Source organism: Microcebus murinus, chromosome 3, assembly GCF_040939455.1.
Source record: "Microcebus murinus isolate Inina chromosome 3, M.murinus_Inina_mat1.0, whole genome shotgun sequence".
NCBI lineage: Eukaryota > Metazoa > Chordata > Mammalia > Primates > Cheirogaleidae > Microcebus > Microcebus murinus.
Window position 1 is genome coordinate 60,919,913 of NC_134106.1, and position 14,070 is coordinate 60,933,982.

At 37.7% G+C, this 14,070-nt stretch overlaps 1 protein-coding gene across 5 annotated transcripts in view; it reads left to right on the forward strand.

The window, feature by feature from the left end:
• The window catches only part of ALMS1 (ALMS1 centrosome and basal body associated protein), a 192,754-nt gene that overhangs the window by 84,408 nt on the left and 94,276 nt on the right, over window positions 1–14,070 (forward strand). For all 5 annotated transcript variants that reach the window (XM_076000887.1, XM_076000891.1, XM_076000888.1 and 2 more), the window contains one exon: window positions 2,104–4,043. In XM_076000887.1, the coding sequence (XP_075857002.1) occupies window positions 2,104–4,043 (1,940 nt within the window). The remainder of the gene's footprint in view (window positions 1–2,103; window positions 4,044–14,070) is intronic.

The following is a 14,070-nucleotide window of genomic DNA, read 5'->3' on the forward strand; positions in this document are numbered from 1 at the left end:
GTGAACATAAGTCTTTCTGTGGGATAAATGCCCAGGATTGTAATTGCAATTGTTGGATCATATGGTAGTTGCATATTTAGTGTTTTTAATTTTTTTTTTTTTTTTGGAGAGACAGGTCTTGCTGTGTTGCTCAGGCTGGTCTTGAACTCCTGGCCTTAGGTGATCTTTCTGCCTCCCAAAGTCCTGGGATTACAGGTGTGAGCCACCATGCCCAGCCCATGTTTAGTTTTTTGAGAGGCAGCCACACCATTTTCCAGGGTGTCTGTACCATTTTATATTCCCACCAGCAGTATATGAGCAGTCCATTTACTTCATATCCTCACCAGCATTTGATGTTGTTACTATTTTTTATTTTACCCATTCTAATAGGGAAATAGTTATATCTTATTTTGGTTTCAATTTGCATTTCCTTAATGGTTTTTGATGTTGAACATCTTTTCATATCTTTATTTCCTATCTCTGACTCCTATTCAGTGAAATATCTATGTCTTTTGCCATTTTCTAATTGGATTTTATTTTTAACTATTGAGTTCTTTGAATATGTTAGACACAAGTCCTTTATTGGCTGTGAGGTTTGCAAATGTTAACATTTTCTTTCAGCCTGTAGCTGGGAGACAGAGGGACATCTCATTTTGCTGGGTGGGTATGAAAGTCTAGACTTCCTACGTGATCTTCACTGATACCAGAGGGGAGGGCTAACTCATTGTCAGTCAGCAGGGATGAAAGTAAGTCATGGGCTCCTACTTGGCCTTCTCTGTAGCACCCTGGCATGGGTGTTGTGCTGCCTCATTATAGTTTGCAGCAAGAGTAGAAGTCTAGGCTCCTTGCTTGGCTATTGCTGATGTAGGTGTGGGTGGGGCTACAGCTTTTTCTGTGGTGGTTGGCTGGAGTAGAGCAGTTATTGTCTAAAAGTTTTCTATCTTGCTAGGATGCACTTTTACTGGTTTTTGGCAAGTGAGAGCAAATTTTTGTTAGGGCTTTTGTCTGTGGTGTTGTTCTTGTTGGCTTCTTTAGTTCTAGGTGTATATATATGAGACAAAAAGAAAACTCAGGGATCTCAACACCATATTATTCCTCAGGTCCCTAGATCCCTAGTCATTCTGCTTTCATCTCTACATCTTTCAGATTCTTCTTACATTTGTTTTATATGTACTGTCCAGGTAGTTCATTCTACTTAGCAGGAGAATAGGGAAAAGTACATCTCTCTATTCCATCATGTGGGAAGATTCAGCATAATTTAAAATATTTTCATATGAAATTGAATGTTGCTGTATCATCAAACAGAATGCCAATTTATAATGACTTTTTAGATAAAACATAGAAACCTTAAAGGAATTTTATGTTTGTGGTAGCTTTTGATATTGATCCCACGACCAAGGAAAAGATACTAGTTTTTTTTTTTTTTCACTGCTCGTAGGGGTTTTACTAGGATGTAGGTCAAACCTCTAAAGTAGAGAGCCAAAAATACAACAGCTTAAATAAAGTAGAATTTTATTTTATTTTTTTCATGTCATAGTCCAGGGAAGGTGAGCTCTGTTCCTTGAGGTCTCCAAGTACTCATGCTGTCTAGGCAACTGAGCCATCCTTACACTTGGCTTCCAAGGTTGTTCCAGGCATCACCATTTTCAGTGGGTGGGACTAATGGTGATGGCAGTGGCAGTGAAGGTCGAGAACTTGATTTTAAGGACAGGAAGTGGAAGTTGTATTTAACACTTTTGCTTGTATTACATTGGCCTAAACCTAGTCATATGATTACAACTAGCTGCAAAAAAAGAAACAAGGAATGTCTCTCATTTGGTGGCTATGTGGCTAGCAAAAGTTTGCATGAGGGAAGGAGGGTGAGAGTATATACTGGGGGATGATAGTAGTCTTTGCTCTGTTTTATACTTTAATGGAAAATTATGAGAATTCTCTGAGTGGTCTTTGTTATCGTGAGTGTTTTTTATTCTATGGTTAACTATCTTTTTCTTGCTGTGTTCTTTAACCTTTTTTATTATAAAAGGATGATATGACCTTCATGGTCAAATCTTAGCCTGGATATAAAACTGATTTTTATATAACTATTTGTACTACTTCAAGTAAGAACCTGTTTATATCTTCTAGGATTTACAGAGTCCACGGGGAATAGGATGCAAGCCAGAAGCTGTATGTAGTCACATTATTATTGAGAGCCATGAAAAAGGATGTTTCAGGACTCTAACTGCTGCTGAACAATCACAATTGGACAGCCACACTTGTGTTTTCAGATCTTCTGACCCCTCAGAGATGATCAGAGGACGGCGGAGCCCATCATCATGGAAAGATGGGCACATCAACCTTTCTACATCCCTAGACCAGAACAACCCCCATCTCAAAGTTTGGAATTCCGTACAGTTACAAAGTCATTCCCCATTCCAAGAGTTTGTATCTGATGACTTCAAAATTAGCAAGGGTCTTCGAATGCCATTCCATGAAAAGATGAATGCTTTTGTGCCACCTAAAGAAGTAGATTTTCATTCTTCATCACAAATGCCGCCCCCAGAACCCACGAAAAAGTTTACTACCTCCATCACTTTTTCATCTCACCGACATTCTAAATGCATTTCAGATTCCTCTATGTTAAAGGTTGGTGTTTCTGAAGGTAGCCAGTGTACTGGAGCATCTGTGGGGGTATTTAATTCTCATTTCACTGAAGAGCAAAATCCTCCTAGAGATCTAAGTCAGAAAACCTCTTCCCCATCATCATTTAAAACACATAGTCATTCATCAGATAAAGATGTGACTATTTTAGCAGAAGGTAGTAGGAAAAGCCAAAAATTACCTGTTAATTTTAAGCATTCTCATAAAGAAGAAAAATGCTTAGAAAGATCAGATTTTAAAGGCAGTCATTCTGAACCCAGTGCCAGTGCAAATTGTAGCAATTTTAAGGAAGTTCAGTTTTCTGATAACCATACCCTCATTAGCATGGGCAGACCAAGTTCCACCCTAGGAGTAAAACAGAAGAATGTAACTATAACTCCAGATATTCCTTCTTCCATTTTTCTTGAACAACGAGAGCTCTTTGAACAAAGCAGAGCCCCACATGCAGATCACCATGTGAGGAAACAGCATTCTCCCCCTCAATGTCAGGATTATTATGTAGCTCCAATCCTTCCTTCTTGTGTTTTACTTGAACAACGAGAGCTCTTTGAACAAAGCAGAGCCCCACATGCAGATCACCATGTGAGGAAACAGCATTCTCCCCCTCAATGTCAGGATTATTATGTAGCTCCAATCCTTCCTTCTTGTGTTTTACTTGAACAACGAGAACTCTTTGAACACACTGTAGCCCCACATGTAGATCATCAGTTGAGAGAAAACTATTTTCTCCTTTCTCAAGGTCAGGATTATATAGCTTCAGACCTTCCTTCTCCCATTTTTCTTGAACAGCGTCAAAGCAAAGCCCCATGTATAGATAACTACATGAAAAAACACCATTTCCCCTTTCCTCAAGGTCAGGATTCTGTAGTAGAAAAGAATGATCAACATAAGCCTAAATCACATGCTTCAAATATGATAAGTGTTGAAGCCAAGTTCAGTAATGTCTCTCAGTCACCCCCAGATTACTGTACATTAGAAACATCTGCATCTACTCCACCTTCAAATAGAAAAGCACTTTCTTGTGTTCGTATAACTCTTTGTCCCAAGACTCCTTCCAAATTGGATAGTGGAACCTTAGATAAAAGATTTCATTCATTGGATGCTGCTTCTAAAACAAGGATGAATAGTGAGTTTAACTTTGACCTACAACCTATATCTTCGAGATCATTGGAACCAACCTCCAAATTATTGACCAGTAAACCTATAGCACAGGATCAAGAATGTTTAGGTTTTCTAGGACATAAATCTACATTGGACTTTCAAGTCGTACAGTCTTCTCTTCCAGATAGTAATACTGTTACTCAGGACTTGAAAACCATACCTTCTCAGAATAGACAGATAGTAACCTCAAGGCAAACACAAGTGAACATTTCAGATTTGGAAGGATATTCCAATCCAGAGGGGACTCCGATATCTGCAGATCGGTGAGTCTCATTGTGATAACAAGCAAGCTGATGGAATTTGTGATAAAGGGTTTAAAATGCTTTAAGCAGATTTAAGTGCTTGGGGGAAAGGTGGTGTGATTTCTCTGATGGGAGGTTGTTTCTGGCTAATCTTCTAGAAGTCTTTCTAGAAGATTAGACTTCTAGAAAGGAATAAATATGTAAGTAAGAAAAAACGTGAAAGTAATGTATTTATACTTTCAAAGGGCTTTTGACAAAGCTTAACATCAAGTGTTTTAAAAAATTGTATTTCTTTGAGAAGAATCTTTGATCATCCAATGGTATAATTACTAATTCCCTATTTATTGTATTGGAGATAATGCTGAAGATCTCCTTTGGGAGCTTGTGTACATGCACACTGTCTCTTTCTGTTTCTGTCTCTCTTTGTCCCCCTCTGTCTTCCCCTCTCCCTCTCTCTCTCCTTCTTATCTCTGGTTTCATTTCAGAATTTCTCTCAAATATTTAGTATTTTACAAAGAAAAAAATATAGCTTTCCAGTGGAGAATTTTGGTAGATACCACTTTAAGTGATTAAGATTAACATCACCAGTGAAGCATATCAACATAATGTGTTCCCTGATGTGATGCCTCATCTCACAATGTATTGTAGGAGAGAAAACTGAATTCAGGGATAAATGCATTAGATATATGTTGTTAAGCCTAATTTTAGTGCTGGGTCATTAATTCTCTTTTACCTTAATGAGTCTCTTACAATGTGGCAAAACAAAATTACTTGTGTGTTTAATGTTTCTTATTGTTGAGAAGGTATCATACCATAGTAGAAAGCACTAGGCTTAGAAAGGAGGAAGGGAATAAATGTTTATTCCACATCCACATGGGATAGTAGTCATGGCAATGAGGGACTTACATGTGCTATCTTATTTAGTCTTCATAACTTTATAAGTCCCACAAAGTAGGTGGTGACATCCTTGTTTACCCACTGGAAAACTAAGACACTGACACTGTTACTTGTGCCAAGTGATGCTGTTTGTAAGCAGAAGAATGGACACTCAAATGCTGTCTGTTTAATCAAAGCAAGAGCTTGTTCCCCTACATAGTACTTTCCCCTGCAATTCTGAACCCTACTTCTGATTCTTCTTCTAGCTATGATCTTGGACACTCATTCAATATCTTTGGCACTTGTGAGAGATTATGGAAGGAAAAGTTTGGAAAGCTGACTTACAGAGGAGTTGTAGAAATAGTACAAAGAGTTTCCATATTAGTTATCTATTGCTTATAACATATTACCCTGAAATGTAGCAACTTAAAACCGTAAACATCTGAAAGTGTCTGTAGGTCAGAAATCCAGGCTTAGTTTATATGGGTACTTCTGGCTTAGGTTCTCTCACAAGATTGTAAACAAGGCTTTGGCTGCAACTTGGACTCATCTGAAGGCTCATTTGAGAGGGTGTGCTTCCAAGCTCACTCACATGGCTTTGGCCAGAGACATTTATGACATTTATGCTTCTCTCAGTAAGCAAGTGAGAGAGAGCAAGAGAGGGTGCTTAAGACAAAAGCCATAGTCTTTCTGTAACCTAACATTGAAAGTGACTTCTCGTCACCTCTCCCATGTTCTGTTTACTAGAAATGAGCCATTCTATGTACCCTGACACTCAAGGGTTGGGAGTTACACATGAGCATGAATGACAGGAGGTAGAGATCCTTGAGGGATATTTTAGAGGTTTCCATGTACCCTTTACTGAAGCTTCTCCTTATGTTAACATCTTACTGTAACATTGTAACCATAAAATATTTATCAAAACTAAGAAATTATCCTTGGTATAAAACTGTAACAAAAGTATAGACTGCTTGGATTTCGCCAGGTTTTTCCACAAATGAACCTTTTTTGTTTCAGATACAACCCAAGATCCCTTCATGCATTTTAGTTGTCATGTCTTCTTAATCTCCTCCAATCTGTGACAGTTTTTCAGTCTTGTCTTTCATAACCATGGCACTTTGAAAAGTGCTGAGCAGTTATTTTAAAGAAAACCCTTCAATTTAGCTTTGTCTGATGTTGTCTCAAGGTTAGATTGAGGCTATAGATTCTCAATACGTCATAATAGGGAGCACATTATGTTGATATGCATTAATGGTGACATCAACCCCGATCGTTTGGATAAAGTAGTGTCTGCCAGGATTCTCCATGTAAAGTTACTCTTTTTCCTTTGTAGATACCAAATATTTCAGGGGGATTTGTTAGTCTATGCAGATATCCTGTTTCTGCTTGACATATGACCACTACTTTTAGCAAGTAGTTACTGGATCTTTGCTGTGGCAATTATTACTGTAGTATTGTAATGGTGTTTTTCTATGTTTTCTATGTTTTTCATGTCTTCTACATTCATTAATTGGAATTCTTCTGTAAGGAAGAACTGTTGTTTCTTCACTATTTATTCTTTCAGTTATTTATTTACATTAGTATAGACTCATGAGTATTTTTTTAATTTTAAAATATTAGGAAGGTACAAATGTTTTTGTTACATGGATAGCTTTTATATTGCTTAAGTCAAGGCTGTTAGTGTGACTATCACCTGAATAGCCTTCATTGTATCTGTTCGGTAGGTTTTTACCATTCCCCTCCTCCCTCTCCCAGTCTTAATTTCCAATGACTTTTACTTCTCTCTGTGCCTATCAGTTAGTTCCAAATTGTTAGAGAATACATGTGGTGTTTGTTTTCTATTCTTGAGCTATTAGGTTGGTGCTAAAGTAACTGAGGTTTTAGCATTGTTGAAATTTCCCACTTGATATTGGAATGTATTCTTAAATGTGGTTATGTTATACATCATTTTAATGCACATTTCTTGCTGTATATTTTTTGCTAATGACTTATTGTTTATATTTATTTTAGACTATGGGAATGATGTTAGACAAAAAGCAAATTCGAGCAATTTTGTTATTTGAGTTCAAAATGGGTCACAAAGCAGTGGAGACAACTAGCAACATCAACAATGCATTGGGCCCAGGAACTGCTAACAAATGTACAGTACAGTGATGGTTCAAGAAGTTTTGCAAAGGAGATGAGAGCCTTGAAGATGAGGAGCACAGTGGCCGGCCACTGGAAGTTGACAATGACAAATTGAGAGCAATCATTGAAGCTGATCCTCTGACAACTACATGAGAAGTTGCCAAAGAACTCAAGGTCAACCATTCTATGTGTCGTTCAGCATTTGGAGCAAATTGGAAAGGTGAAAAAGCTGGATAAGTGGGTGCCTCGTGAGCTGACCAAAAATCAAAAAAATCATTGTTTTGAAGTGTCGTCTTCTTTTATGGTATGCAACAACAACGAACCATTGCTTGATCAGATTGTGAAATGCAATGAAAATGGATTTTATGTGACAACCAGCTCAGTGGTTGGACCAAGAAACAGCTCCAAAGCACTTCTCAAAGCCAAACTTGCACCACAAAAAGGCCATGGTCACTGTTCGGTGGTGCACTGCTGGTCTGGTCCACTCCAGCTTTCTGAATCCTGGTGAAACCATTACATGTGAGAAGTATGCTCAACTAATTGATGAGATGCACCAAAAACTGCAGTACCTGCAGCTGGCATTGTTCAACAGAAAGGGCCCAATTCTTTTCTATGACAGTGCCCACTACATGTCACACAGCTAATGCTTCAAAAGTTGAAGGATCTTTTGTATAAAAGGACTTCTTTCCTTTGGGTAGATACTGAGGAGTGGGATTGCTGGGTTGAATGTTAAGTCTATATTTATTTATTTTAGAAATATCCATACTGTTTTCCATGGAGGTTATGCTAATTTGCAGTTCCACAATAGCATGTAAGTGTTCCTTTCTCTCTGCATCCATGCCAGCATCTAGTGTTTTTTGACATTTTAGTAGCCATTCTGACACTGGAAAGGTGATATCTCATTGTGGTTTTAATTTGCATTTCTCTGATGATTAGTGATATTGAGCACTTCTTCACATTTATTGGTCATTTGTCTTCTTTTGAAAAGCTTCTGTTTATGTCTTTTGCCTGCTTTTTAATGGGGTTGTTTTTTTCTTGCTGATTTGTTTGAGTTCTTTGTATTATGTTAGTGCAAAAGTAATTGTGGTTTCGGACCATGATTTTTAAATCATCATAACTAGATTCAAATACATCTTTATTAATCAAAATAGGAACCATTATAATCAACACATTTTTGCTGATGAGAATAAGTTTGTTTATTCCTGTAGCATAAGAATCCACGCTTCAGGATTCAACACACTCTTGGAAAGCATTTTCTGCATCCTGCTGGTTGTGGAAGCATTTTTCCTGCAAAAAGTTGTCGAGATGCTTGAATAAGTGGTAATTGGTTGGCGAGAGGTCGGTGACTGTGGTAGATGAGGCAAAACTTTGTAGCCCCAATCCGTTCAACTTTTGAAGCATTGGTTGTACGATGTGTGGTTGGGCGTTGTCGTGGAGAAGAATTGGGCCCTTTCTGTTGACCAATGCCGGCTATAGGCGTTGCAGTTTTCGGTACATCTTATCACTTTGCTGAGCATACTTCTCACTTGTAATGGTTTCACCAGGATTCAGAAAGCTGAAGTGGATCAGACCGGCAGCGTACCACCAAACAGTGACCATGACCTTTTTTTGGTGTAAGTTTGGCTTTGGGAAATGCTTTGGGGCTGCTTCTTGGTCCAGCCACCGAGCTGGTCATCTCCATTTGTCACATAAAATCCACTTTTCCTCACATGTCACAATCTGATCAAGAAATGGTTCGTTGCTGCGTACAATGAGAGAAGACAACACTTAAAAACAATGATTTTTTTGATTTTCAGTCAGCTCATGAGGCACCCACTTATCCAGCTTTTTCACCTTCCACTTTGCTTCAAATGCTGAACAACCATAGAATGGTTGACCTTGAGTTCTTTGGCAACTTCTCATGTAGTTGTCAGAGGATCAGCTTCAATGATTGCTCTCAATTTGTTGTCAACTTCCAACAGCCGGCCACTGTGCTCCTCATCTTCAAGGCTCTCATCTCCTTTGCAAAACTTCTTGAACCATCACTGTACTGTACATTTGTTAGCAGTTCCTGGGCCCAATGTGGTTGTTGATGTTGCTAGTTGTCTCCGCTGCTTTGTGACCCATTTTGAACTCAAATAACAAAATTGCTCGAATTTGCTTTTTGTCTAACATCATTTCCATAGTCTAAAATAAATATAAAATGAACAAGTAATAAGTCATTAGCAAAAAATATGCACCAAGAAATGTGCATTAAAATGATGTATAACATAACCACATTTATTTAAGAATGTATTCCAATATCAAACAGGAAATTTAAACATTGTTTAAACCGCAATTATTTTGTACCAACCTAATATAAAGAATTCAAACAAATCAGCAAGAATTTGTTTCTGGATATTAGCCCTTTATGCGATGTATAGTTTGTGAATATTTTCTCCCATTCTGTAGGTTGTCTCTTTACTCTGCTGTGAAGAAGCCTTTTAATTTAATCAACTCCCATTTATTTTGTGGTTGCTGTAATTGACTTTGGAGTGTTAGTCATAAATTCTTTGCCTAGGACGATGTCTAGAAGAGTTTTTCTGACATTTTCTTCTAGAATTTTTATGGTTTCATGCCTTACATTTAATTTTTTATCCATCTTGAATTAATTTTTGGCAAAAGATAGAGGTCCTGTTTCATTCTTCTGTGTGTGGCAATTCAAATTTTCCAGCACCATTTATTGACTAAGACTTCTTTTCCCCAGTGTATGTTGTTGTCTGCTTTGTCTAAGATCAGCTAGTTGTAGGTAGATGGTTTTATATCAGGTTCTCTGTTTTGATCCATTGGTCTATGTTTCTATTTTTGTATCAATACAATGCTGTTTTTTGTTTTTTTTGGTTTTTTTTGAGACAGAGTCTCTCTTGTTGTCCAGGCTATAGTGAGTGCCGTGGCGTCAGCCTAGCTCACAGCAGCCTCAAACTCCTGGGCTCAAGTAATCCTTCTGCCTCAGCCTCCCGAGTAGCTGGGACTACAGGCATGCGCCACCGTGCCTGGCTAACTTTTTTTATATACATATATATTAGTTGGCCAATTAATTTCTTTCTATTTATAGTAGAGATGGGGTCTCGCTCTTGCTCAGGCTGGTTTTGAACTCCTGACCTCGAGCAGTCCGCCCACCTCGGCCTCCCAGAGTGCTAGGATTACAGGCGTGAGCCACCGCGCCCGGCCTACAATGCTGTTTTGATCACTATAGACTTGCTATATAGTTTGAAGTCTAGTAATATGATGCCTCCAGATTTGTTCTTTTTGCTTGAGATTGCTTTTGCTATTTGGGTTCTTTTTTGTTTCCAAATGAAGCTTAGGATTATTTTTTTCTAGATTTGTGAAATATGACTTTGGTATTTTGATGGTGATTGTGTTGAATCTGTAAATCACTTTGGGCACTGTGGACATTTTAAAGATGTTGATTCTACTGATCCTTGAGCATGAGAATTTTTTTCCATTTGTTTGGTCATCTGTGACTTTTTTTTCATCAGTGTTTTGTAGTTTTCCTCGTAGAGATCTTTCATCTCCTTGGTTAAGTATATTCCTAAGTTTTTTATTTTCTTTGTAGCTATTGTGAACGGTATAGAGTTTTTGATTTGACTGTAAGCTTGACTGTTATTAGTTTATGTAAATGCTGCTGACTTGCATACACTGATTTTATAATCTGAGACTTTTCTGAATTTATTTATCAATTCTAGAATCTTTTTGTGAAGACTTTGGGATTTTCTAGATATAAGATCATGTTATCAGTGAAAAGCAATAGTTTGACTTCCTCTTTCCAGATTTGGATACCCTTTATTTCTTTCTCTTGTCTGATTGCTCTGGGTAGGACTTCCAGTACTATGTTGAATAGAGGTGGCAACAATAGACACCTTTGTCTTGCTCCAGTAAGAACTTGCTTCCAAATTCTGTCCATTCAGTATGATGTTGGCTGTGGGCTTGTCATGTAATGCTTTTATAATTTTTGAGCCTAGTTCACCTAGTTTTTGAGGGTTTTTATTATGAAAGGAAGCTAGATTTTGTTAAATGCTTTTTCTGCGTCTATTGAGATGATCATATGATCTTTGTTTTTGCTTCTGTTTATGCGACGAATCACATTTATATATTGATTTACATGTGTTGGACCATCCCTGAATGGTCTTACATGTGTTGCATCCCTGAGATAAAGCCCACTTGGTTATGGTGGATTACTTTTTTGATGTGCTATCTAATTCAGTTTGCTAGTATTTTATTAAGGATTTTTGCTTCTATATTCATAAGGAATATTGGTCTATAGTGTTTTTGTTGTTGTGTCCTTTCCTGGCTTTGTTATCAAGGTGATATTCTTCATAGAATGAGTTAGGGAGGATTCCCTTCTTGATGTTATGAAAATTTCTGTTGGATGGGTACCAGCTCTTCTTTGTAGGTCTGGTAGAATTCAGCTGTGAATTTATCTGGTCTGGGGTTTTTTTGATTGGGAATTTTTTTTATTACTGCTTTAATCTCACTTGTTGTTATTGGTCTGTTCAGGAGTTTTGTTTCTTCCTCGTTGAGTATTGGGAAGTTGTATGTTTCCAGGAATTTGCCCTATATTTTTGAGTTTATGTGCTTAGAGATTTTTCATAGTATTCATAGATGATATTTTGTATTTCTGTGCTATCAATTGTAATATATCCTTTGTTATTTCTTTTTTTTTTTTTTTTTTTTGAGACAGAGTCTCACTCTGTGGCCCAGGCTAGAGACGTGGCATCAGCCTAGCTCACAGCAACCTCAAACTCCTGGGCTCAAGCAATCCTCCTGCCTCAGCCTCCCGAGTAGCTGGGACTACAGGCATGCACCACCATGGCTGGATAATTTTTTCTATATAATTTTAGTTGGCCAATTAATTTCTTTATATTTTTAGTAGAGATGGGGGTCTCACCCTTGCTCAGGCTAGTTTCGAACTCCTGACCTTGAGCAATCCTCCCGCCTTGGTCTCCCAGAGTGCTAGGGTGCCCAGCCTCCTTTGTTATTTCTGATTGAGCTTATTTGGGTCCTTTCTCTTCTATTTCTGGTTAATCTAGCCAAAAGATCTATTGATTTTGTTCATCTTCTCAGATAACCAACTTTTTGTTTCATTGATCCTTTTTTTGTTTTGTTTTGTTTCCATTTCATTTAGTTTTGCTCTGAGCTTTGTTATTTCATTTCTTCTGCAGGCTTTGAGTTTGGTTTTCTAGTTCCTTGAGATGTGACATTAGGTTGTTTATTAAGATTCTGTCTTTTTCATGTAGGCAATTAAGGCTATGAATTTTCTCCTTAGGACTGCTTTTGCTGAATCCATAAATTTTGATAGCTTGTGTTCCCTCTGTTGTTCAGTTCAAGGAATCTTTTGATTTTCATCTGAATTTCATCATGGACCCAAAAATTGTTCAGCAGCAGGTTGTTTAATTTCCATAACTTTGTGTAGATTTGAGTGTTTCTCTTGGAATTGATTTTTCATTTTTTTTTTTTTTTTTTTTTTTTTTTTGAGACAGAGTCTCACTTTGTTGCCCAGGCTAGAGTGAGTGCCATGGCGTTAGCCTGGCTCACAGCAACCTCAATCTCCTGGGCTCAGCGATCCTACTGCCTCAGCCTCCCGAGTAGCTGGGACTACAGGCATGCGCCACCATGCCCGGCTAATTTTTTGTATATATATTTTTAGTTGGTCAATTAATTTCTTTGTATTTTTAGTAGAGACGGGGTCTCGCTCAGGCTGGTTTCGAACTCCTGACCTTGAGTGATCCGCCCGCCTCGGCCTCCCAAAGTGCTAGGATTACAGGCGTGAGCCAACACGCCCGGCCTGATTTTTCATTTTATTCCACCGTGTTCTGAGAAGATACATGGTATAATTCTAGTTTTTTTGAATGGCAGAGACATAGTTTGTATCCTAAGATATGATCAATCTTAGAGAATGTCCCTTGTGGTGATGAGAATATATAGTCCTTTATTCTTGGGTAGAATTTTCTGCGAATGTGTGTTAATTACATTTGTTCTCTAGTCCTATTTAAGTCCAGTGTTTATTTTCTGCTTCAATGATCTCCTCAGCTCTGTAAGTGGGGTCCCTGACAATTACAATGCTACTCTTTATCTCTTCACTTAAATCTAGTAGAATTTGCTTTATGAATCTGGGAGCTCATGTGTTAGGTACTTATATATTTAGGATTATAATGTCTTCTTGTTTAATTGCTCCCTTTACCATTATATAATAACCATATTTGTTTTTCTTTACCATTGTTGATTTGAAGTCAGTTTTATCTGATAAAAGAATGGCCAACCTGCTCTTTTGTGGTTTCAGTTTGCCGGGGTATTTTTTTCCATTCCTTTGCCTTGAGTTTGTGTGAATCCTTGTGGGTTAGATGTGTTTCCTGGAGACAGCAAATATTTGGCTTGTGTTTTTTCATCCATTCAGCCAACCTATATCTTTTGTGTGGAGCTTTTAGACCATTAACATTGATATTTGGGATGCTATTCTGTTCATCATGTTGGGTAGTACCTTATTGCTTTATTTTCCCTCTTGTGCTATTGTATTATATAAGCTGTCAGCTTTAGCTTTTTGGGTGGTTTTATACTGTTGGGTATCTATTGTGGTGATACATATATAATACAGTTCTGAGTATTTCCTGTAGGTCTGGTCCTGACAAATTCCTTCAGTATTTGCTTGTCTGGAAAAGTCTTTATTTCTCCATCAATTATGTACCTTAGTTTTATAGGATACAAAATTCTAGGCTAGTAGTTCTGTTTAAAAAGACTGAAGATGGTGCCCCAGTTCCCTCTGGCCTTTAAGGTCTCCTTTTAGAAGTCTGCAGTTAGCCTGATGGATTTTCCTTGGTATGTTCATTTTTGCTTTCATTTGCTGCTTGTAGAATTTTCTCCTTTATTTTCACTTTGGCCAGGTTGATTATTATTATGTGTCTTGGAGATACCCTGTTTGCTATGACTCTTCCCTGTGTTTGATGACCATCTCATAGTGGATGTCTGCTCTATGGTGATACAGGGAAGTTTTCCTCAATAATTCCTTCTAATAGATTTTCCATGCTTTTTA